The 16704-nt window shown below is 38.1% G+C and overlaps 1 protein-coding gene across 6 annotated transcripts in view; it reads right to left on the reverse strand.

Annotated features, from left to right (window-relative positions):
- The window catches only part of mcf2l2 (MCF.2 cell line derived transforming sequence-like 2), a 95235-nt gene extending 84415 nt beyond the window's left edge, over positions 1-10820 (reverse strand). For 4 of the 6 annotated variants that reach the window (XM_028443439.1, XM_028443438.1, XM_028443434.1 and 1 more), the window contains exons 1-2: positions 10439-10820; positions 10177-10355 (exon numbers count right to left, since the gene is read on the reverse strand). In XM_028443439.1, the coding sequence (XP_028299240.1) occupies positions 10177-10255 (79 nt within the window). In that variant the 5' untranslated portion in view covers positions 10256-10355; positions 10439-10820. Of the gene's footprint in view, positions 1-2899; positions 2999-10176 lie in introns of those variants that run through there. The other 2 variants (XM_028443433.1, XM_028443437.1) reach the window with 2 other exon arrangements.
- Positions 10821-16704: the final 5884 nt, after the last annotated feature.

Genomic DNA, 16704 nt, shown 5'->3' on the forward strand with positions numbered 1-16704 from the left:
CTTTTACTTTATGCCCTGACCAGATAATGTTTCTGTTAGGGATGTCCCAAACCCGATATAACTTTTTCACTTCCAATACGATGCGATAATGCAACCTTGAGGATGGGTTGATTTCGATAATGATCCAAAACAAAATCAGCAGAAACCAAAGTACTTCTATGACTTATTTTGTAGAAATGTGTTGATCGAGTGATATCACTTCAACAGAAAACAATAGTCAGCAGCAGCTGGTATTAGAAGTGCTTATTTCAAAGATTTTACATGCAGGCCAATATAATTCAATATCTAAAATTGTTATTTCCTAAATTTATAGAAGAGGCATTGTTTTAACAAAACATAAGACTTTACAGGGCAAGACGATGGCGAAACTTAGTGTTTGGTGTTTGTATGCTCGTCACATGCTTGCATTGGTTTTCTCTTTGTATTACCGCTTCCTCTTCATAGTCCTAAAACATCTATGAGGGTTAGGCCACTAAATTACCAGAAGAAGAGAACTTTGTGTGGCCCTGTAACAGACTGTAGCAAGAAGGAGTGTGTGACCGAGAATAGATGGCGAATACATTTAAAACTTAACTTACCTAAGTAGTCAGATGCCTTTGTCATGTGCAATAAACTAAACTCTACAGCAACTTAAATCCAACCTTTGCCAGCACACTTGCTAATATCTTGATTGTTTTTTTTACCTAATTCTTTAGAAAAAATTAAGTTGCTGCCATTACTCCTTCTTGATCTATACACATTTGAACAACAGTACGTACATACTTTGTTTAATGTAGGATTTTCTCTTCTGACACACCCTCATGTAGCGCTAAAAGAACTATAGGGATCCATACAGTATGAGAGGATTGTCCATATTTGGACATCGGGACTCGAACGTCTAGTCCTGCAGTCTTTCTGTCAGGTTCTGTTTAGTTTTGTTGTCTGTAGCCCTTTTTGTTCTATAAGTCTTTGTTGGTTCTGTTGGTTTCCATTATAGTTCTAGTTTTATGTGTTAACTCTTTCTCTATCTTTGTGTTCCCAGATATTCCTGATCATGTTTCCACCTCCCAGTGATGTCGGTGTGTTTGGGTTGTGAGTGATTAGATGCCTCATCTTTTGCACTCAGGTGTGGCCCGTTGCCAATCAAGCCTCTCTCACTATTTAGCTGAGTGAATGATTGCTGGTTCATTGTGAATGTTAAAGGGGTCCTCCATTGTTTTTACAAATGTGGCCTAAAACCATTGTAATGTCCTTATTAGAAGATCTCTGCCTAACAAAATGCATTATTTTGCAAAATAATACGCGATGTAAACTAGCATTCTAGTTTTAAACTGCTGATGGCGGTACCGCAGTCTATCTCGGGCCCCAATTTACTATCTCGTGCACCCCCTGACTTAATTGTCTCGAGCCCCTTCTTATTAACTCGGGCCCCAAGTTAATAATTCCCCCCTTTTTAATCTCATCCATGTCATCTCCAAGGCTCCATAGATTGCAGATTCCACAAGGGAGTTTTTATTGGAGGGGAGGAGCTAATAGTGACGTAAGAAGCCACAAACTGTCATACTCAGCCAACCGCAAAATTCAACTGTAATAGCCATGTTTCAACGCAACGACGGCAGTCACATCTACATTTTTACAACAAAATAAGACAAACACTTTCACAAAAATGTTAGGACTTGGACAAGAAACATTAAACAAATACAAATTTGATTTCAGCAGAAAAAAAATATTAAAAACAGGTTTACAGTTCACTGATCGCAACCAATGTCAACCAATATGGCGCAGAGAGATCAATTTAAGTACTGTGACTTTTGACACATGTTTAAAGGTCAATGCCTGTGATGTTCACAGTCGCTTATGAGTTCTGCAGCCCACAAGCACAAAATCTAAATGAACCCTCACCCTATCCCAGAACTTTATATCAAACACTTCTAAAGAACTGATAACACACTTTAAATATATATATATATATATATATATATATATATATATATACATACATACACTTACAACCCTGGCCTTCTCACTGCTTTCTAGTGTTTCACAATTCTAGTGTTTAAGTATCCCATAAATTAAAAAAAGGAAATTAAATTACAAAGGTGTATATAACTTTTTGGTCAGCCATTATGTATAAGAAAGTTCAATTAAATAATTTTACTTTATTTACAAAGAAAGGCAATTAGATTAGATATGTGACAAAGAAGCAATCAAAGAAAATTTTGCTTCATTGTCCCTCACATTGAGCATCACCTTTTCAATGCTTTCAAATGCCTGCCCTCTGCTTGTATCTGTAGCTGAAGCATGAACAGCTGGGCCATGAGCATCCCTGTGTGAAGAAGCTCCAAGTTTGCTGGTAAAAAATAGTTGAAAAAAAAAAAAAAAGTTGATAGTGATTGAAAAGTCCAAAAACATCTACGAGTAAAGGCTCAAATTTACTATCATGGCTTAATGTTCGAGTGAATAATATTTAGGCAGAGTCAACAGAAATGACATCGGTAATACATAGGCTTTGCCTAACAATATGTGAGCGACCTCTGGTGGTCATTTACGCAAAGGCAGTATTGTTTACATTTAGGGAGACAGGAAAAAAAATGTTTATATTGAGGTTATTACTAAATATCTTTATTGTAAAAACACACTGTCACACAATGTAACCGTTAAAAGAAAGGTCCCATGTAACTGATTAAGATAGTTTCTTGTCGTACTTTGTGTGTTACAGCGTAAACAGCCTTCAATAATCCATGTAAACTAAACTACTGTGTAAACAACTAACCAGCTAACACCAGGGCTGTGATTGACAGCAGAGAAAACAAGGGTTATTCTCTTTGTTGTGTGAAGTGTTACTATGTCTATGTAATCTGTCTCTTAAACTACCAACAAGCTTCCTTCTCAGATAACAAACAGAGCTGTTATCACTTACATATTACTGATCCCATCCTGTCAGTCAGAAGATGGAACAAGGAACCAGCGTCCAGTTTCACAGCAAACGCACACAATGCAACAGCACACACAGGTCCAGTTGTGCTGCCGGACACAAACACACACACTAAGACCTGCCCACATCTATTGTATTGTGTGTAAAGGAATGGGACAAAGTGATAAAGGCAGAAGGAAGTGTGTGTGTGTGTGTGTGTGTGTGTGTGTGTGTGTGTGTGTGTGTGTGTGTGTGTGTGTGTGTGTGTGTGTGTGTGTGTGTGTGTGTGTGTGTGTGTGGTCTCGGCTTCCCTGGATACCTTGTGACCGGCTAAGCCGATCAATCCTGAGCATTTTATACAAATATTCCCATTGTGCAGTAGGAGTTCCCTTCCACGTTTATAAACATTTTCACTTGTTACCGGTCAGAGAGCAAGTAAACAAAAGTACATTGTTATACTATAAACTAGGGCTGGGCAATATGGAGCAAAATTCTTATCTCAATATTATTTCTCAAAATGGCGATATGCCGATATACATTTTGATATGTTTTCACTGAATAAAGTCTGACCAGAAAGATAATTCTGGGTTAAATTTGCTGATGCAAAATGCCACACAGACACATTTATTAACAAACAGCTGCAAAATATTTGCCACTTTTGGCTCTTTCTCCTCCAAGGGACAGCATGTGTGAGTGAGTTCTGTAGTGTGGCTTTTTCAGTGGAAGGTCTGGGTTAGGATGCACTCAGTAATCCATCTAACTGAGCATTTCATGCTGTTCTGAAAACAGCGACTCCTAAAACAAGTATTTTAATACAAAATAAGCTATAAAATAAAAATATATCAATATAGACGATAGTGTAATTTTCCTTATCACCAAAATAGAAAACTTGATATATCTTCAATCTCGAAATATTGCCCAGGCCTACTATAAACTAAATGAAAACATTCTTTGGTTACGTTTGCCTCACAGACAGAAAATATCAACTAATTCAATCCCTCAAGCCTCAAGTCAAAGGGGTAATTTTTCCATTTTCAAATACTTTGGCTTATTTAAATAACATAATGGCTTAATTAATTTCTAGAAGTTATCTTACAGAAAATCACAACATGTCTTCTGATAAAAAGTTACCAATAAAAGCAGACATATTAACACCTGTGAAGGGACATTGAAAGTGGAGCGATGATGTGGATTATTATTCATGATTTCTTTTTTAACATACTGTAATTAAATGTCCAATAGCTACTATTTACCCACAATAAAATATATTCAGGTCAACTTTCTCAAAGCCTATTTTTTTGGAAAAAACTGTTTCAGAACATTTGATCTAACAACACAAGTACGTAAGCGATGAGACAAATCTAAATATAAATTAGTGGGACACTCAGATTAACACTAAAAAAGAAAAAAATCTAAATTGTTAACAATAAGAATAATTCTATTTTAAACACTAAAGTTAATGCACGTTCAACAACTCATATACATATACCTAATAAATCAAATAAGCATACACAATAGACCCCTAAATGATGAATAACAATAAATCAATCAATACATCTTGTACATAATTTATATTGTTTTAAATCAGCAGTAAATGTCATCTTTAATTAACTACAATGATTGATAGTTTGATTTCTAAGTGTAAAACATCTTCTAATTAATGATATAAACTTTTAAACCACTTTGACCCATATCATTTGTGTATGTCTAACTCTTGATTTCCTCATGTTTTTGACCCTGACAATCACAAATGTCTTACGTATCATAACAAAAGAAGGCACATGGCCCAGCCATGTGCCAGGCAAAGGGAGGAGAGACCAGATAACAACATAGAATACAAATGCTGAGAAAACTAGGTTTGGGACGCTGGGAGTGAGCCGACCCTGAGGCCCACAGCTGTGTATTAGTGCCTGTTTTCCTATTTGATTTGATATGACTTGTTGACAGCGTTTGGAATAACGGCGTTTAAAATAATGGTGTTATGTAACAGCGTTTGTTTTTCAGTAATGGGGTAATCTAACTAATTACTTTTTATGCCGTTACAATGCCGTTATTGTTACTGAACGCTAAATGCGATGCGTTACATGCATTGATTGAATGAACTGTTATCTGAAAGCTTCCCTGGCTTCTTACTCAGCTGTAGTGAGGAGGTGGGTTAGAAACAAGGTGAGCGATTATGATTGGCTAAGGCGGCATCATGTGTCATGGTAGCCAATCAGAGCCAGTGTTTTTACACATGTGCCAGCACACACACACACACACACACTGGAAATTTAATGAAGCAGCAGAGATGGCGAGCGTGGAGCAGTCCGATGAAAAGTTGTCATTTTTAAGGTGACGATACAAATGCTACTTTAAATTAATTGTAGTCAAAGGCAAGAACGTGCATGTGAAGTGTTCATTATATCCGAGAGTGAAGACTTTGTCCACATCTGTTGTAAGCAACTCAAATTTAATGAAGCACCTCACGACACACGCATCTAAAAATATGAATTATTTCACATATAGCAACTTTTTTTTAAATTTTTTTTTTTAACAGTAATACAAATAGTTACTTTCCTTGGTAATGAGTTACTTTTATTATAGAGTAATTCAATTACTAACTCAGTTACTTTTTGGAACAAGTAGTGAGTATAACTAATTACTTTTTTAAAGTAACGTTCCCAACACTGCTTGTTGATTCATTTCTCTTCATCTGTAATAAATGTATTTGATTCATTCAGCAGAGCAAAACCTCTGACTATGTCTCACTGTAATGCAATCTCAGGTACTTAACACAAGAGTAACTTCATAATGGGTCAAACATACTCGGGCGGACACCTGCAAATCGGAGTCTGCGGGGCCAAATACATACAATTCTGATTTAACGCGTGAACTTCTCCGCGGCATTGTATCGACCCGCATTAAATGTAACACCGACCTGCATTTTACCTCCTGGTGAAACAGAGCAGGAGAGATGAACACGAGCTTAGAAGAGGGGTGGAGGAGCTATGATAGTAGCAACACCTTTAAAACACGTCCCAGGAGTACAAGGACTACAGAGAAGCGCTAAGAATCATGGGACATGTAGGAATTTAATGGAAACTACTACACAACGGTGCAAGTATTTGAGCTCTGAGGAGAGTGCACAGTCCACGCTGAGTCCGTTGTGAATGGAGTCTGCCCGAGTATGTCTGAACCTTAACTCTAGGAGCCACTCAATCTCATGTCTGCACTCCTCAGTCTCCGAAGCATGTCGGCCATTGTATGCTTTTAATGAAACACACATTTTTTTTTAATGAAACACACACCGAAGATCAGGTTTTGTGCAGAACAATCCTAGCCCTTGTGGTCCATGTTACCAGGAAGTGTAGTTTAATTTTTTTTGTAGACGTGCGACAAGCTACGGCTACACATACAGTAGCTATGGTGTCGACTTGACTCTGAAGCATGATTTAGGCTTAAGAAGAAAGTAGTGCCACAGACCATTAATGGTGTGTGCACTACACCAGAGACGGCTGTCCGTAGCGGGACAGATGTGTCCACCCCATCTACCCATCCATCCATCCATCCATCCACCTATTCAGCGTACTGTATATAGACTATAGTTTTATTTCAATTAAAAACAGGCACCAAAAACAGTTCCAACTTTGATGAATGTGATTGTGTGTTTGCATTTCCTTCTACCATGTCATTGCGTCCCACAGCTGATCCGCCCACATAGCCTGAACATAGCCAGGACTCCCAATAATCTGTCATTCTGGAACAGGACCCAGAATGACATCATTGCCAGTTTTGTGTAGAGTCTCTGCTTACACATGACAGTGAGTCAAGCAGTTTAGATGATGCACACAGTGACTCAGTCAGTCTTACACGTTTCATACGCAACCCCAGTCCTGCTGAATTATTGATCAGCAGATCCATACCGACAGGAGCAGATGTTGCTTTCTGTGAAGCTCAATATCCAAATCCTGCCAAACAACAGCAGCAGCCAGCACAGAATAAAGTCAGTGTTTTTCACTGTATATCTACTCTCTATGGGTCACATGTTTGACATCATATCCGAGTGTTTATCAGATTTAGTTTGAAAGGCTTTGTGTGACCATTTACACTGTAAAAGTGTCTAGTCAGTGATCATCCCCTTTAGTGTAAATACCAACGTTTCCCACAAGCCAACTTGGTGTTAATTCCAACATTTGCCTCTAATCCATTGTGCTCCGTAGCTGGACAGCTCACATGGCTGCCAACCAGCTGACTGAAAACAAACATTTTCCAAAGAATGCCGTGAGCCGCCGCTCCTGATCTGTATCAAAGACAGGAAGAGGAAGCAAAGAGAATACAGCTTTGACGTCATGACAACAAAGGCTGTGGGAGGATGGATGAGGATGGATGAGGATGGATGCATGTGTGCAGCTAACAGTGAAACATCCCTCAGAGAACACTGGGAGGATGGGAATCACCTCAGTGTAGCATGACTTCACAGATTTCCATCTCCTTTACTGGATATAGTGGTTTAAACTTTGACCCCTCAACGTAACATTTTCAACATTCACATATTCTACTACAACAAACCTACAACATTTTTGAGCGTGTTTGATTGTATCATCTTGTGTGTTCCTACAACAAGTGTTTAACTTTACTTTAGATGTAAACGTGTGTACATAATGTCTTTATTTCAGCTCTGTGACTGGCTGAAAAGCTCTCTGCCTTTTAACCGTATCAATTCAAAGAAGCTTTGCCACTACCACTGTCACTGATTATTAGTGAATTGTAATCTTGTAATCCTATAATTTCTGATACTGGTTTCCTGAAGACCAGAAACTCAGTGTGTTTACATGCCTGAGAAAACAATAAATGTCTCAGTCCGACAGTAACTGGATTTTTAAATGCTTGTAAACTAATTGGCTTGGCTGGAGATGGACAATCTCAAAAAGGGACTGACAAACAAGCTAATCATGGACGTACACACATTTGCGACAGACATGGCCCATGGACAGTCATTTTCTCCCACGCCCGTTTCACAAGAAGAAGCAAGAGATTGATGGCAGGCAAGAAGCAAAAGACAATTTTGGACGGGCAGGGAAACATTGTTCATGCTGCTACAGCCAGGGACATCGCACAACATTTTGGTCCCCTACTGTAAGTTATGTACACTTTTGTTTTCGCCCGAAAACTATGCTAGTATTCTTGCAATATTATATACTGTAAGCTTTCGTTTTTCTTCACATTAACCCAGAAGTTCCCAACCTTTCTGGGGTCGAGACCCTATTTTAATATCACAAATGTCCAGCGACCCCAGAGACATTTTTTTTTTCTAGAATTCGTTTTTGGTCATGTTTACAAATGCAGAGTAGGCAGAAATAGGTGACAAGTGTGCCACCTTAGATATTTTTATGCTGCATTTTAATTGAACTAGATTTATATTTGAAAAAGTGTAAGTATAGGATACAGTTATTTGATATTTATTGTGTGTGATGTGTCTTTGAAAAATAATAATTAAATACAATTTTAATCCTTATTTTACCAACGTTTTTTTTTTTCTTGTTTTTTTTTTAACAATTACTAGACATTATAGGCGACCCCATCCATTCCATGTATTTTATAAATCTGTTCTACTATATTTGAGTGGTTTATTGAATATTGTTCTTGTGACGTACTTTTTGTACAATTTAGAGGTGGCTGGTAATTTTTTTTATTTTATGAAGGGGGGTATAACTAACACACACAAAGCACACGTGTACAAAGGTAAATAAAAGCTAAATATAGAATGATTAGAATCATACGGACACTCTGGACACCTACTTAGGACTTGGTGGCAGCAACATATATATTTTAATAATTCCAACTAAGATTTTACATGCAAAATGAATGTTCCAGCATTTAAATATGAAACACTGCACACCAAAATAATATATTGCCTAAAAAAAGATGTGAATGTTTTAAAGGTCACCTCTGAAAAAATGGGTAAGCAGCAGATTTCCCTCATTTCACCTTCTCTCCCTCTCCTTTCTTTGCGTTTTTGGCCTGGTTTTACTATCTTGGGGAAAGACATGCAGCTGTGTATCTCCCGCTACACGTCACATCCACAGCACAGCAGCAGAAGCACATGTGGGTTGTACCATTTGCACTGTTTTAAAGGGGGGTGGTAGTTAAGGCCTGATGCAGCATGAATTATTATTTTAGTGCAAAACTGTGCTTAACAACCAGCTTATTTTCACACAGGGCCCTTTTCAGTCCTTTAGAAATAATATAAAATGTTTAAAATATATATATAAGGTTACCGAGTACCCGGGTCTGTTATATATATATATATATAAAACAGACCCGGGTACTCGGTAACCTTTACCTCCAAAACTACATAGTGGGGAGACAAATGCAAAAAAAGATTTTCATCTGTTTTAAACTTCTCACATATCGATCTTCCTAATAATATATAATATTTATTCCAGTTAAGAGAGGGTATTTCTTCTGCATGCATGTACATGTTGATTTCTAGGGCTTTTTCTTAAGAATGTTATACTTTGATCAGCACTTCGAGATGACTACTATTGTAATTTGCAATATATAAAAAAAGTTTAAACGAATTGAAGGATAGAGGTATTTCTATTACTGTGTCGAGCTGTAATCAACTAAAGAACAGCTGAATTTCAATATAGATATACAGTAGATAGAAAACAAACATACAGCTTCACACTGTTATCACTGATAGCAGCATGTCATTGCTCCTTTATTAGCTTAATCCAAGTTACCATAGTAACAATCAGCACAGGCCCTAAACCCCACCCCCGCACCTTGTGCTACGATGGAGAACATGATGCTGTAGTCTGCAGCTTCACACATTAACCTACTTCCCCTCAGCATGGAAACGACCCGGATAGAGAACTGAGCAGAGGAGGACACAAAAGGACAGGACCAAGAGAAAGAAATGAGATTCGAGAGGACAGGATGGGAAAGATGAGTAGTGGATGATGAGGGCTGATAGCATAGCTGCATCACACAGAAAAGGTAGAAATGATGATGAAAAAGACATTTTTAAAAACACTTGCAAAGCAGAGACAGAAAAATGAGGTTGATATGGATGATTAGTTACATAGATTCTGTATGTGAGGTATATCATGATGGCTGTCCCTCTTGCCTCTCTGTGAGCATCCATCACTGGTCCTGATGAGAGGACAGCAGCTGACCCTCCATCCATGGCTCCCCCAGCTCCACTTTTTAAAACGAGTTTAAATTTCACACCCAACCACACGCTTTATTCCCACACTAGAGATATCATTTAGTGAATAAATAAGATGATGTCTTACCAACATGAGTGATGACACACTGCACCCTCTGAAGCAGCTCCTGCACCGACATCTCGTCGTCTCTCAACCAGCACAGCATCTCAGGGTGTGTGCTGCGTTCGCTGCTTTCCCCTTCTCTCTCTCAGCTGCCACGCCTCCTCGCGACACCCTGTCCCCACTGACGGTCTCTCCTCCCAGTCCTATGAAATAATCCTGGTTATTCCACTGATTATTGCTTTCTTTAAAGTGGTTTCCCTCTGTGTTTTCTCTTTCTTCTCCTCACATCAAGCCTATGTAGGCATTCTGTAAGCCTCAGGATGATAGGTGAAGATGCACACTCTGTGCCTTCTAGCCCAGCAGTCAATCCGGAAATCTGATAATCCACTTTTTAAAACAGACAAAAGCAAAGGTCAAATCCAACTAAACTAGAAATTAGATCTTTAATAAAAAATAATTCTGTCAAACAATAAAAATCATTGCCAGTCTGTCGGCTTAGGAACAAAAGGCGCAATCTGTCAACGTTAATGTCATTAAATGGAAAAGAGATCCTTTGTTGAAAAAAACCTCCTAAAAAGCAATAAAAATCGTTGAATAAATAACCTAGAAACATTCCAAGAATAAAGCAAAACAATCCTCCTTAGAAAAGATGGAGATGCACTGCTCCTCTGATGATGCTCTTTGCTCAAATAAGGAAGCTGAGTCATTAACGGGAAGAGAAATCCGACTGCTGCTGAACCTGCCTGCAGGGCGGAGGGACAGGGTAGGTGCAGGGGGAAGGGGTAATTATGTCAAAAGGAGAAATCCTGGTGCCTGGAGCCCAGCTGTCAATGGACTGGAACGTGTCAGTAGATGAGAGGATGGAACAGTCCAAAATATACCACCATACGAAACATTTAAGTAAAAAAGAAACATGCTGTTTTCAGATTTAAGCAATCTGACCATCATTCCAAACAGTCCTTCAGTCACGGCCATCAAAGCTGTCAAGTTGATCCAGAACCATATTTTGACTCAGACAAAGGCGGGGCAAAGGCAAAATCAGCTCTGAGGCCAAATACCCCTGGGACTCTGGGAAAATCACCATGGAGACCATTATTAGCATCAGACATCTGTGCTCATCCCTCCCTGCACATCATTCATCTCAATTCTGCAGCCAATTATTTACCAATACAAAGCAATTGTATCCAAGAGCAATCACCAAAATACCAGCATTTTAATAACACTCTTACAATCCATACCATTGAACAGAGTAATAAGAGGACGGATACATCCAATACCCTTACCCTTTCCTTTCATAAGTGCTTATGTTCCAGTAGATAACCACATCAAACAGATCAACAAAAATTTATAAAACAAGAGCACAGAGAGAGCTCCAAATCTCCTGTTTTGGGCAATCACACTTTAAAAGCTTGGAAGAAACTTCCATCCCATTAATAGCCATACAGTAGGGCCAAATATATATGATTACCCACATTTCAATGAAGAATCACAATGAAATGTAAAATCTTAATCCAATCCAGTTGTTTATATTATTAATACTGTAATTTATTTATATTCTACCTCATAGTAATTTATCCACATTCTACCTCATTGTTGTTCGTTATTTGTTATTTGTTATGTCTTTAGTTAAGTTATTTGTTGTATAGTATTGCTAGTTGTTTTTTTTTGTGTGTTTGTTGTGTGTTAAGTGCTCTTTTTATGCACTGCAGGTTTGCACTGGGGGTTGGGGGGGATTGCTATTTCATCTGTGCTGTATGTTTAACATGGGGCATATTTGACAATAAAGAACCTTGAATCTTGAATCTTGAATGAAACTCAGTGGGGTAATTGAGGAAACAACCTGACATACTGTAAGTGTGTCAATTTTCATAAAGATCAGTCAATTATGAACTTAGGAAATATTTTTTCAAATTTTGCAAATGACAAGATCGGAATCAATATTTTGATCTGGATTGATCTGAATTTTAATGTAATCTTTCCTGGCCTATGGTCTACTTTTGGTTAAGATTGTGTCAAAGTCTTAAGTACTTTTGACTTATTCCAGCTAACAGACAAACAAACAAACACATACCAGTAAAAAATATGTACACAAACTATAGACAAAAGCATGAAATAATAAATATACATAAATACATTTAGAATAGATAATGTATCCTGAAATGATACATTGGGGTTCACATTTGGCATGTTTGCATTAATGCATATAATATTTTCCTTCAAAGATATTCAAATTCACCATACACTTAACTATATTCACTATGAGACAAGAATGTTCAAACTACAGTGACAATAATAATAATAATAATAATAATAATAATAATAATAATGATTGTGGATCTCTATTTCAGGTCCTGCAGTCATAATCAATATCTAGAAATCTGAACAGATAAAAATTGGTAGGATAAATTTATAAATTTGGATGTTTATATAGTTTATATTTATATAATATGGTTTAAATAATAATAAAAACATTAAGAATGCACAAAAAAGTAATGAGGAAGATTTTTCCTGCCTCTTCACTTTATGTTGTCTGAGCTAACATCTATTAGGACTGATTTGTGCTTAGCTCATAGCAGTGCTCTGGCCATTTAAGACTTTTGAACGCATTCCTTCTCATTTCTCTTTCTCTTCCAATTCATTACTTTTTTGTGCATTCTTAATGTTTTTATTATTATCACTATTTAGATTTTCACTCTTTTCTTCCTCCAGCCACCAAGAAACACGATGCCTGTCTCCACCTGTGTTTTGTGTGGGAGGAGCTTGCAGGCTTCCCAAAAAAAATCAAGACTACAAAAAAAAATCAAGTAAAACAAAATATTAACAATAATAATAAAGAAAAAAAAATTTAAAAAAAAAATGAATAAATAAAAAAAAATACAGGACTGAAAAAAAAATCAAGACTAAAAAAAAAAAAAAGTAACTCGCTGTTTTTTTTCGTTTTGTTTTTTTTATTATTTTTTTTTACTGTTTTTTTTAGTGGCCCCAATCATCTTCCGTAGTAAAACAAGTCAAGCCATAATAGGAGAAAACAGAAATATAAAACAGAGCCATGAGGCCAAGGATATATAAGAACAGGAAAACCAACATGACAAAAAAGTGTCTGTCTTGCACATCACCGCACGTCACTAGGAGTTAAGCAAAGAAAAAAAAAATACAAGTTATGTATCAATCAATCAATCAATCAATCTTTATTTGTATAGCGCCAAATCATAACCAATGGTATCTCAAGGCACTTTACAGTAGAGCAGTCTTAAGGACGGACTCTTCATTTTATGGATACACACATATGCATATATACGTATATACACATACATATGTATCCCACACCCAACATGAATTCATCATGGCGGCAAGGAAAACCTTCTGTTAAGCAGCAGGAACCTTGTGTGGATCCCATTCCTATGATGAACAGCCATCCACGTTATGCTGTGTTGGGTGTGTGCAGAGGAGAGGGTGGAGACAGAGCCGCTGAGACTCTGTAACTCCACACTAAGGATCCCACGGACCTGCAAGACAAAAGCCAGAAGGAGTACAGGAGCAAACACACAAGGGAAGAAGCAGACATAGAGGGAGTGTTTGAGAGAGGAATGGGACCCTCTCCGGTCCCTCTCTAACCTAAATGACCTCTCTCTTAACGCCCTCTCCAACCTCTCTCCAACCGAGCATGCCAGACCCCCCCGGCAGTCTATGCCTATTGCATCTTAATTATGAGCTATGAGCTGGTTCCTAACTAAAAGCTTTACCAAAGAGGAATGTTTTGAGCCTAACCTTAAAGGTAGAGAGGGTGTCTGCCCCCCGAACCGTGGTTGGTAGATGGTTCCAGAGAAGTGGGGCCTGATAACTGAAAGCTCTTCCTCCTATACTACTTTTAGAGACAAATGGAACAACGAGTAGTCCAGCATTTTGAGAGCGTAGTGTTCTGGGGGGATTGTATGGCACTACAAGCTCCTTGAGATAGACTGGTGCCTGTCCATTTAGGGCTTTATAAGTGAGAAGAAGAATCTTGAATTCTATTCTATATTTTATGGGAAGCCAATGCAGAGAGGCTAATACAGGAGTAATGTGATCTCTTCTCCTAGTTTTAGTCAGTACACGTGCTGCAGCATTTTGAACCAGCTGAAGTGTCTTAAGCGACTTGCTCGGGCAGCCTGCTAAAAGAGAATTACAATAATCCAGTCTAGAGGTAACAAAAGCATGGACTAGTTTTTCGGCGTCGCCCTGAGACAGGATTGATCTGATTTTAGCAATGTTACGGAGATGAAAGAAGGCAGTTCTTGAAGTTTGTTTTATGTGAGAGTTGAAGGATAAATCCTGATCAAATAAAACCCCAAGGTTTCTAACAGTTGTGCTTCGTGCCAGAGTAATGCCATCTAGGGCTGTTAGGCTAGCATAGGTTTCTCTAAGGTGTCGTGGGCCCAGTACAATGACCTCAGTCTTGTCTGAGTTGAGAAGAAGAAAATTTTGGTCCATCCAGGCCCTAATGTCCTTTAGACAGGCCTCAAGTTTAGATAGCTGATTTGTCTCACCTGGCTTCATTGATACATACAGTTGGGTATCATCAGCATAGCAGTGAAAGTTAACAGAGTATTTTCTCATAACATTACCAAGGGGGAGCATATAGATACAGAAGAGGATTGGACCTAGCACAGAGCCCTGAGGAACCCCGTAGCTTACTTTAGTGTACACAGAAGACCTATTATTCACGTGTACAAACTGGTACCTATCAGATAGGTAGGACTTAAACCAGTTTAGGGCAGTCCCTGTGATTCCAAGTAATTTCTCTAATCTCTCTAGTAGAATATAGTGATCTATAGTGTCAAAAGCTGCACTAAGATCTAATAAAACCAGCACTGAGAGTCGTCCTTCATCTGAAGCCCAGAGTAGATCATTAGTTACTTTAACTAAAGCAGTCTCTGTGCTGTGTTGAGCTCTAAAACCTGACTGGAAGTCCTCGAACAGGCTGTTGTTTTGAAGGAAGTCACAGAGCTGAGCCGCCACAACTTTCTCAAGAATCTTTGAAATAAAAGGAAGATTAGATATAGGCCTGTAGTTTGCTAAAGTGCTGGAATCAAGAGTAGGTTTTTTGAGAAGGGGTTTGATTACAGCTACTTTAAAGGACTGTGGCACGTAGCCTATTGATAGGGATATATTTATTGTCTCCAACAAAGATGGGCAGACTAGGGGAACAACTTCTTTAAACAGCTTAGTTGGGATCGGATCTGAAAGGCAGGTCGATGGTTTGGAGGATGAAATAATAGAGTTAAGTTCCTGAAGTCCTATATGTGTGAAACAGTTTAGGTTAGGCCTATTTACATTTAATGGTACAGCAGGCCCAGGTGAAGGCAGGGAGTGGCTAATGTTATCTCTAATCTTATGAATTTTATCGTTAAAAAATGTCATAAAGTCCTCACAGCTGAGGGCTAGAGGAATCATGGGCTCAATAGAGCTCTGACTTTGTGTTAGCCTGGCTACAGTGCTGAAAAGGTACCTCGGATTATTTTTATTTTCTTCAATTAGTGAGGAATAGTATGTAGATCGACTATGTCGTAAGGCTGTCATGTATTTACTATGGCTTTCTTGCCAGAGTATTCGTGACTCCTCTGTTTTATTGGAGCGCCACATTCTCTCTAATTTACGGGTTGTTTGTTTGAGTGTGTGAGTTTCAGAGCTAAACCACGGAGCTTTCCTCTGACGTTTAATAGTTTTTTTCCTCAATGGGGCAATTGAGTCCAAGGTGGATTTTAGTAGACTAGCAGAGCTATCGACAAGCAGATCCAGTTGAGAGGGGCTATAATTAATATCATAGTTATTTATTGGATGGTGCACTGAGTTTAAGGCAGCAGGAATGGCCTCTTTAAATTTAGCCACAGCACTATTGGACAGATTTCTACTCGTAACTATTTTATTGCACAGTGCGAGATCCTCTAGGATAATGTTAAAAGATATTAAAAAGTGATCTGATAGCAGAGGATTTTCAGGGTAGACTTTTAGTTCATTAATATCAAGGCCATATGTTAGAACAAGATCAAGAGTATGATTTAAACGATGAGTAGCTTCATTAATAGTTTGAAAAAAGCCAACTGAGTCTATTAGGGACATAAAGGCTGAGCTCAGGCTATCACTATCTTTGTCCACATGGATATTAAAATCTCCTACTATCAGTATTTTATCAGAACTGAGGACTAAGTTTGATATAAACTCAGAGAATTCTGATAGAAATTCAGAATAAGGGCCTGGAGGACGGTAAATTATCGCAAATAAGACTGGCTGGCAGGTTTTTGATTCGGTATGAGATAAATTTAGAACCAGGCTTTCAAAGGAAGTGTAACTGGCCTTTGGTTTAGGATAGATTAGGAGAGAGGAATGATAAATAGCTGCTACACCACCTCCACGGCCTATGTCTCGTGGCATATGAGTATTTAAATGACTGGGAGGAGTGGCTTCATTTAAACTAACATATTCATCTTGATACAGCCATGTTTCAGTTAAACAGAATAAATCAAAGTTATTTTCTGAGATAAGGTCATGTACCGTAATATGACACGCTGACAA

This window comes from Gouania willdenowi, chromosome 4 (assembly GCF_900634775.1).
Source record: "Gouania willdenowi chromosome 4, fGouWil2.1, whole genome shotgun sequence".
Classification (NCBI taxonomy): Eukaryota; Metazoa; Chordata; class Actinopteri; order Blenniiformes; family Gobiesocidae; genus Gouania; species Gouania willdenowi.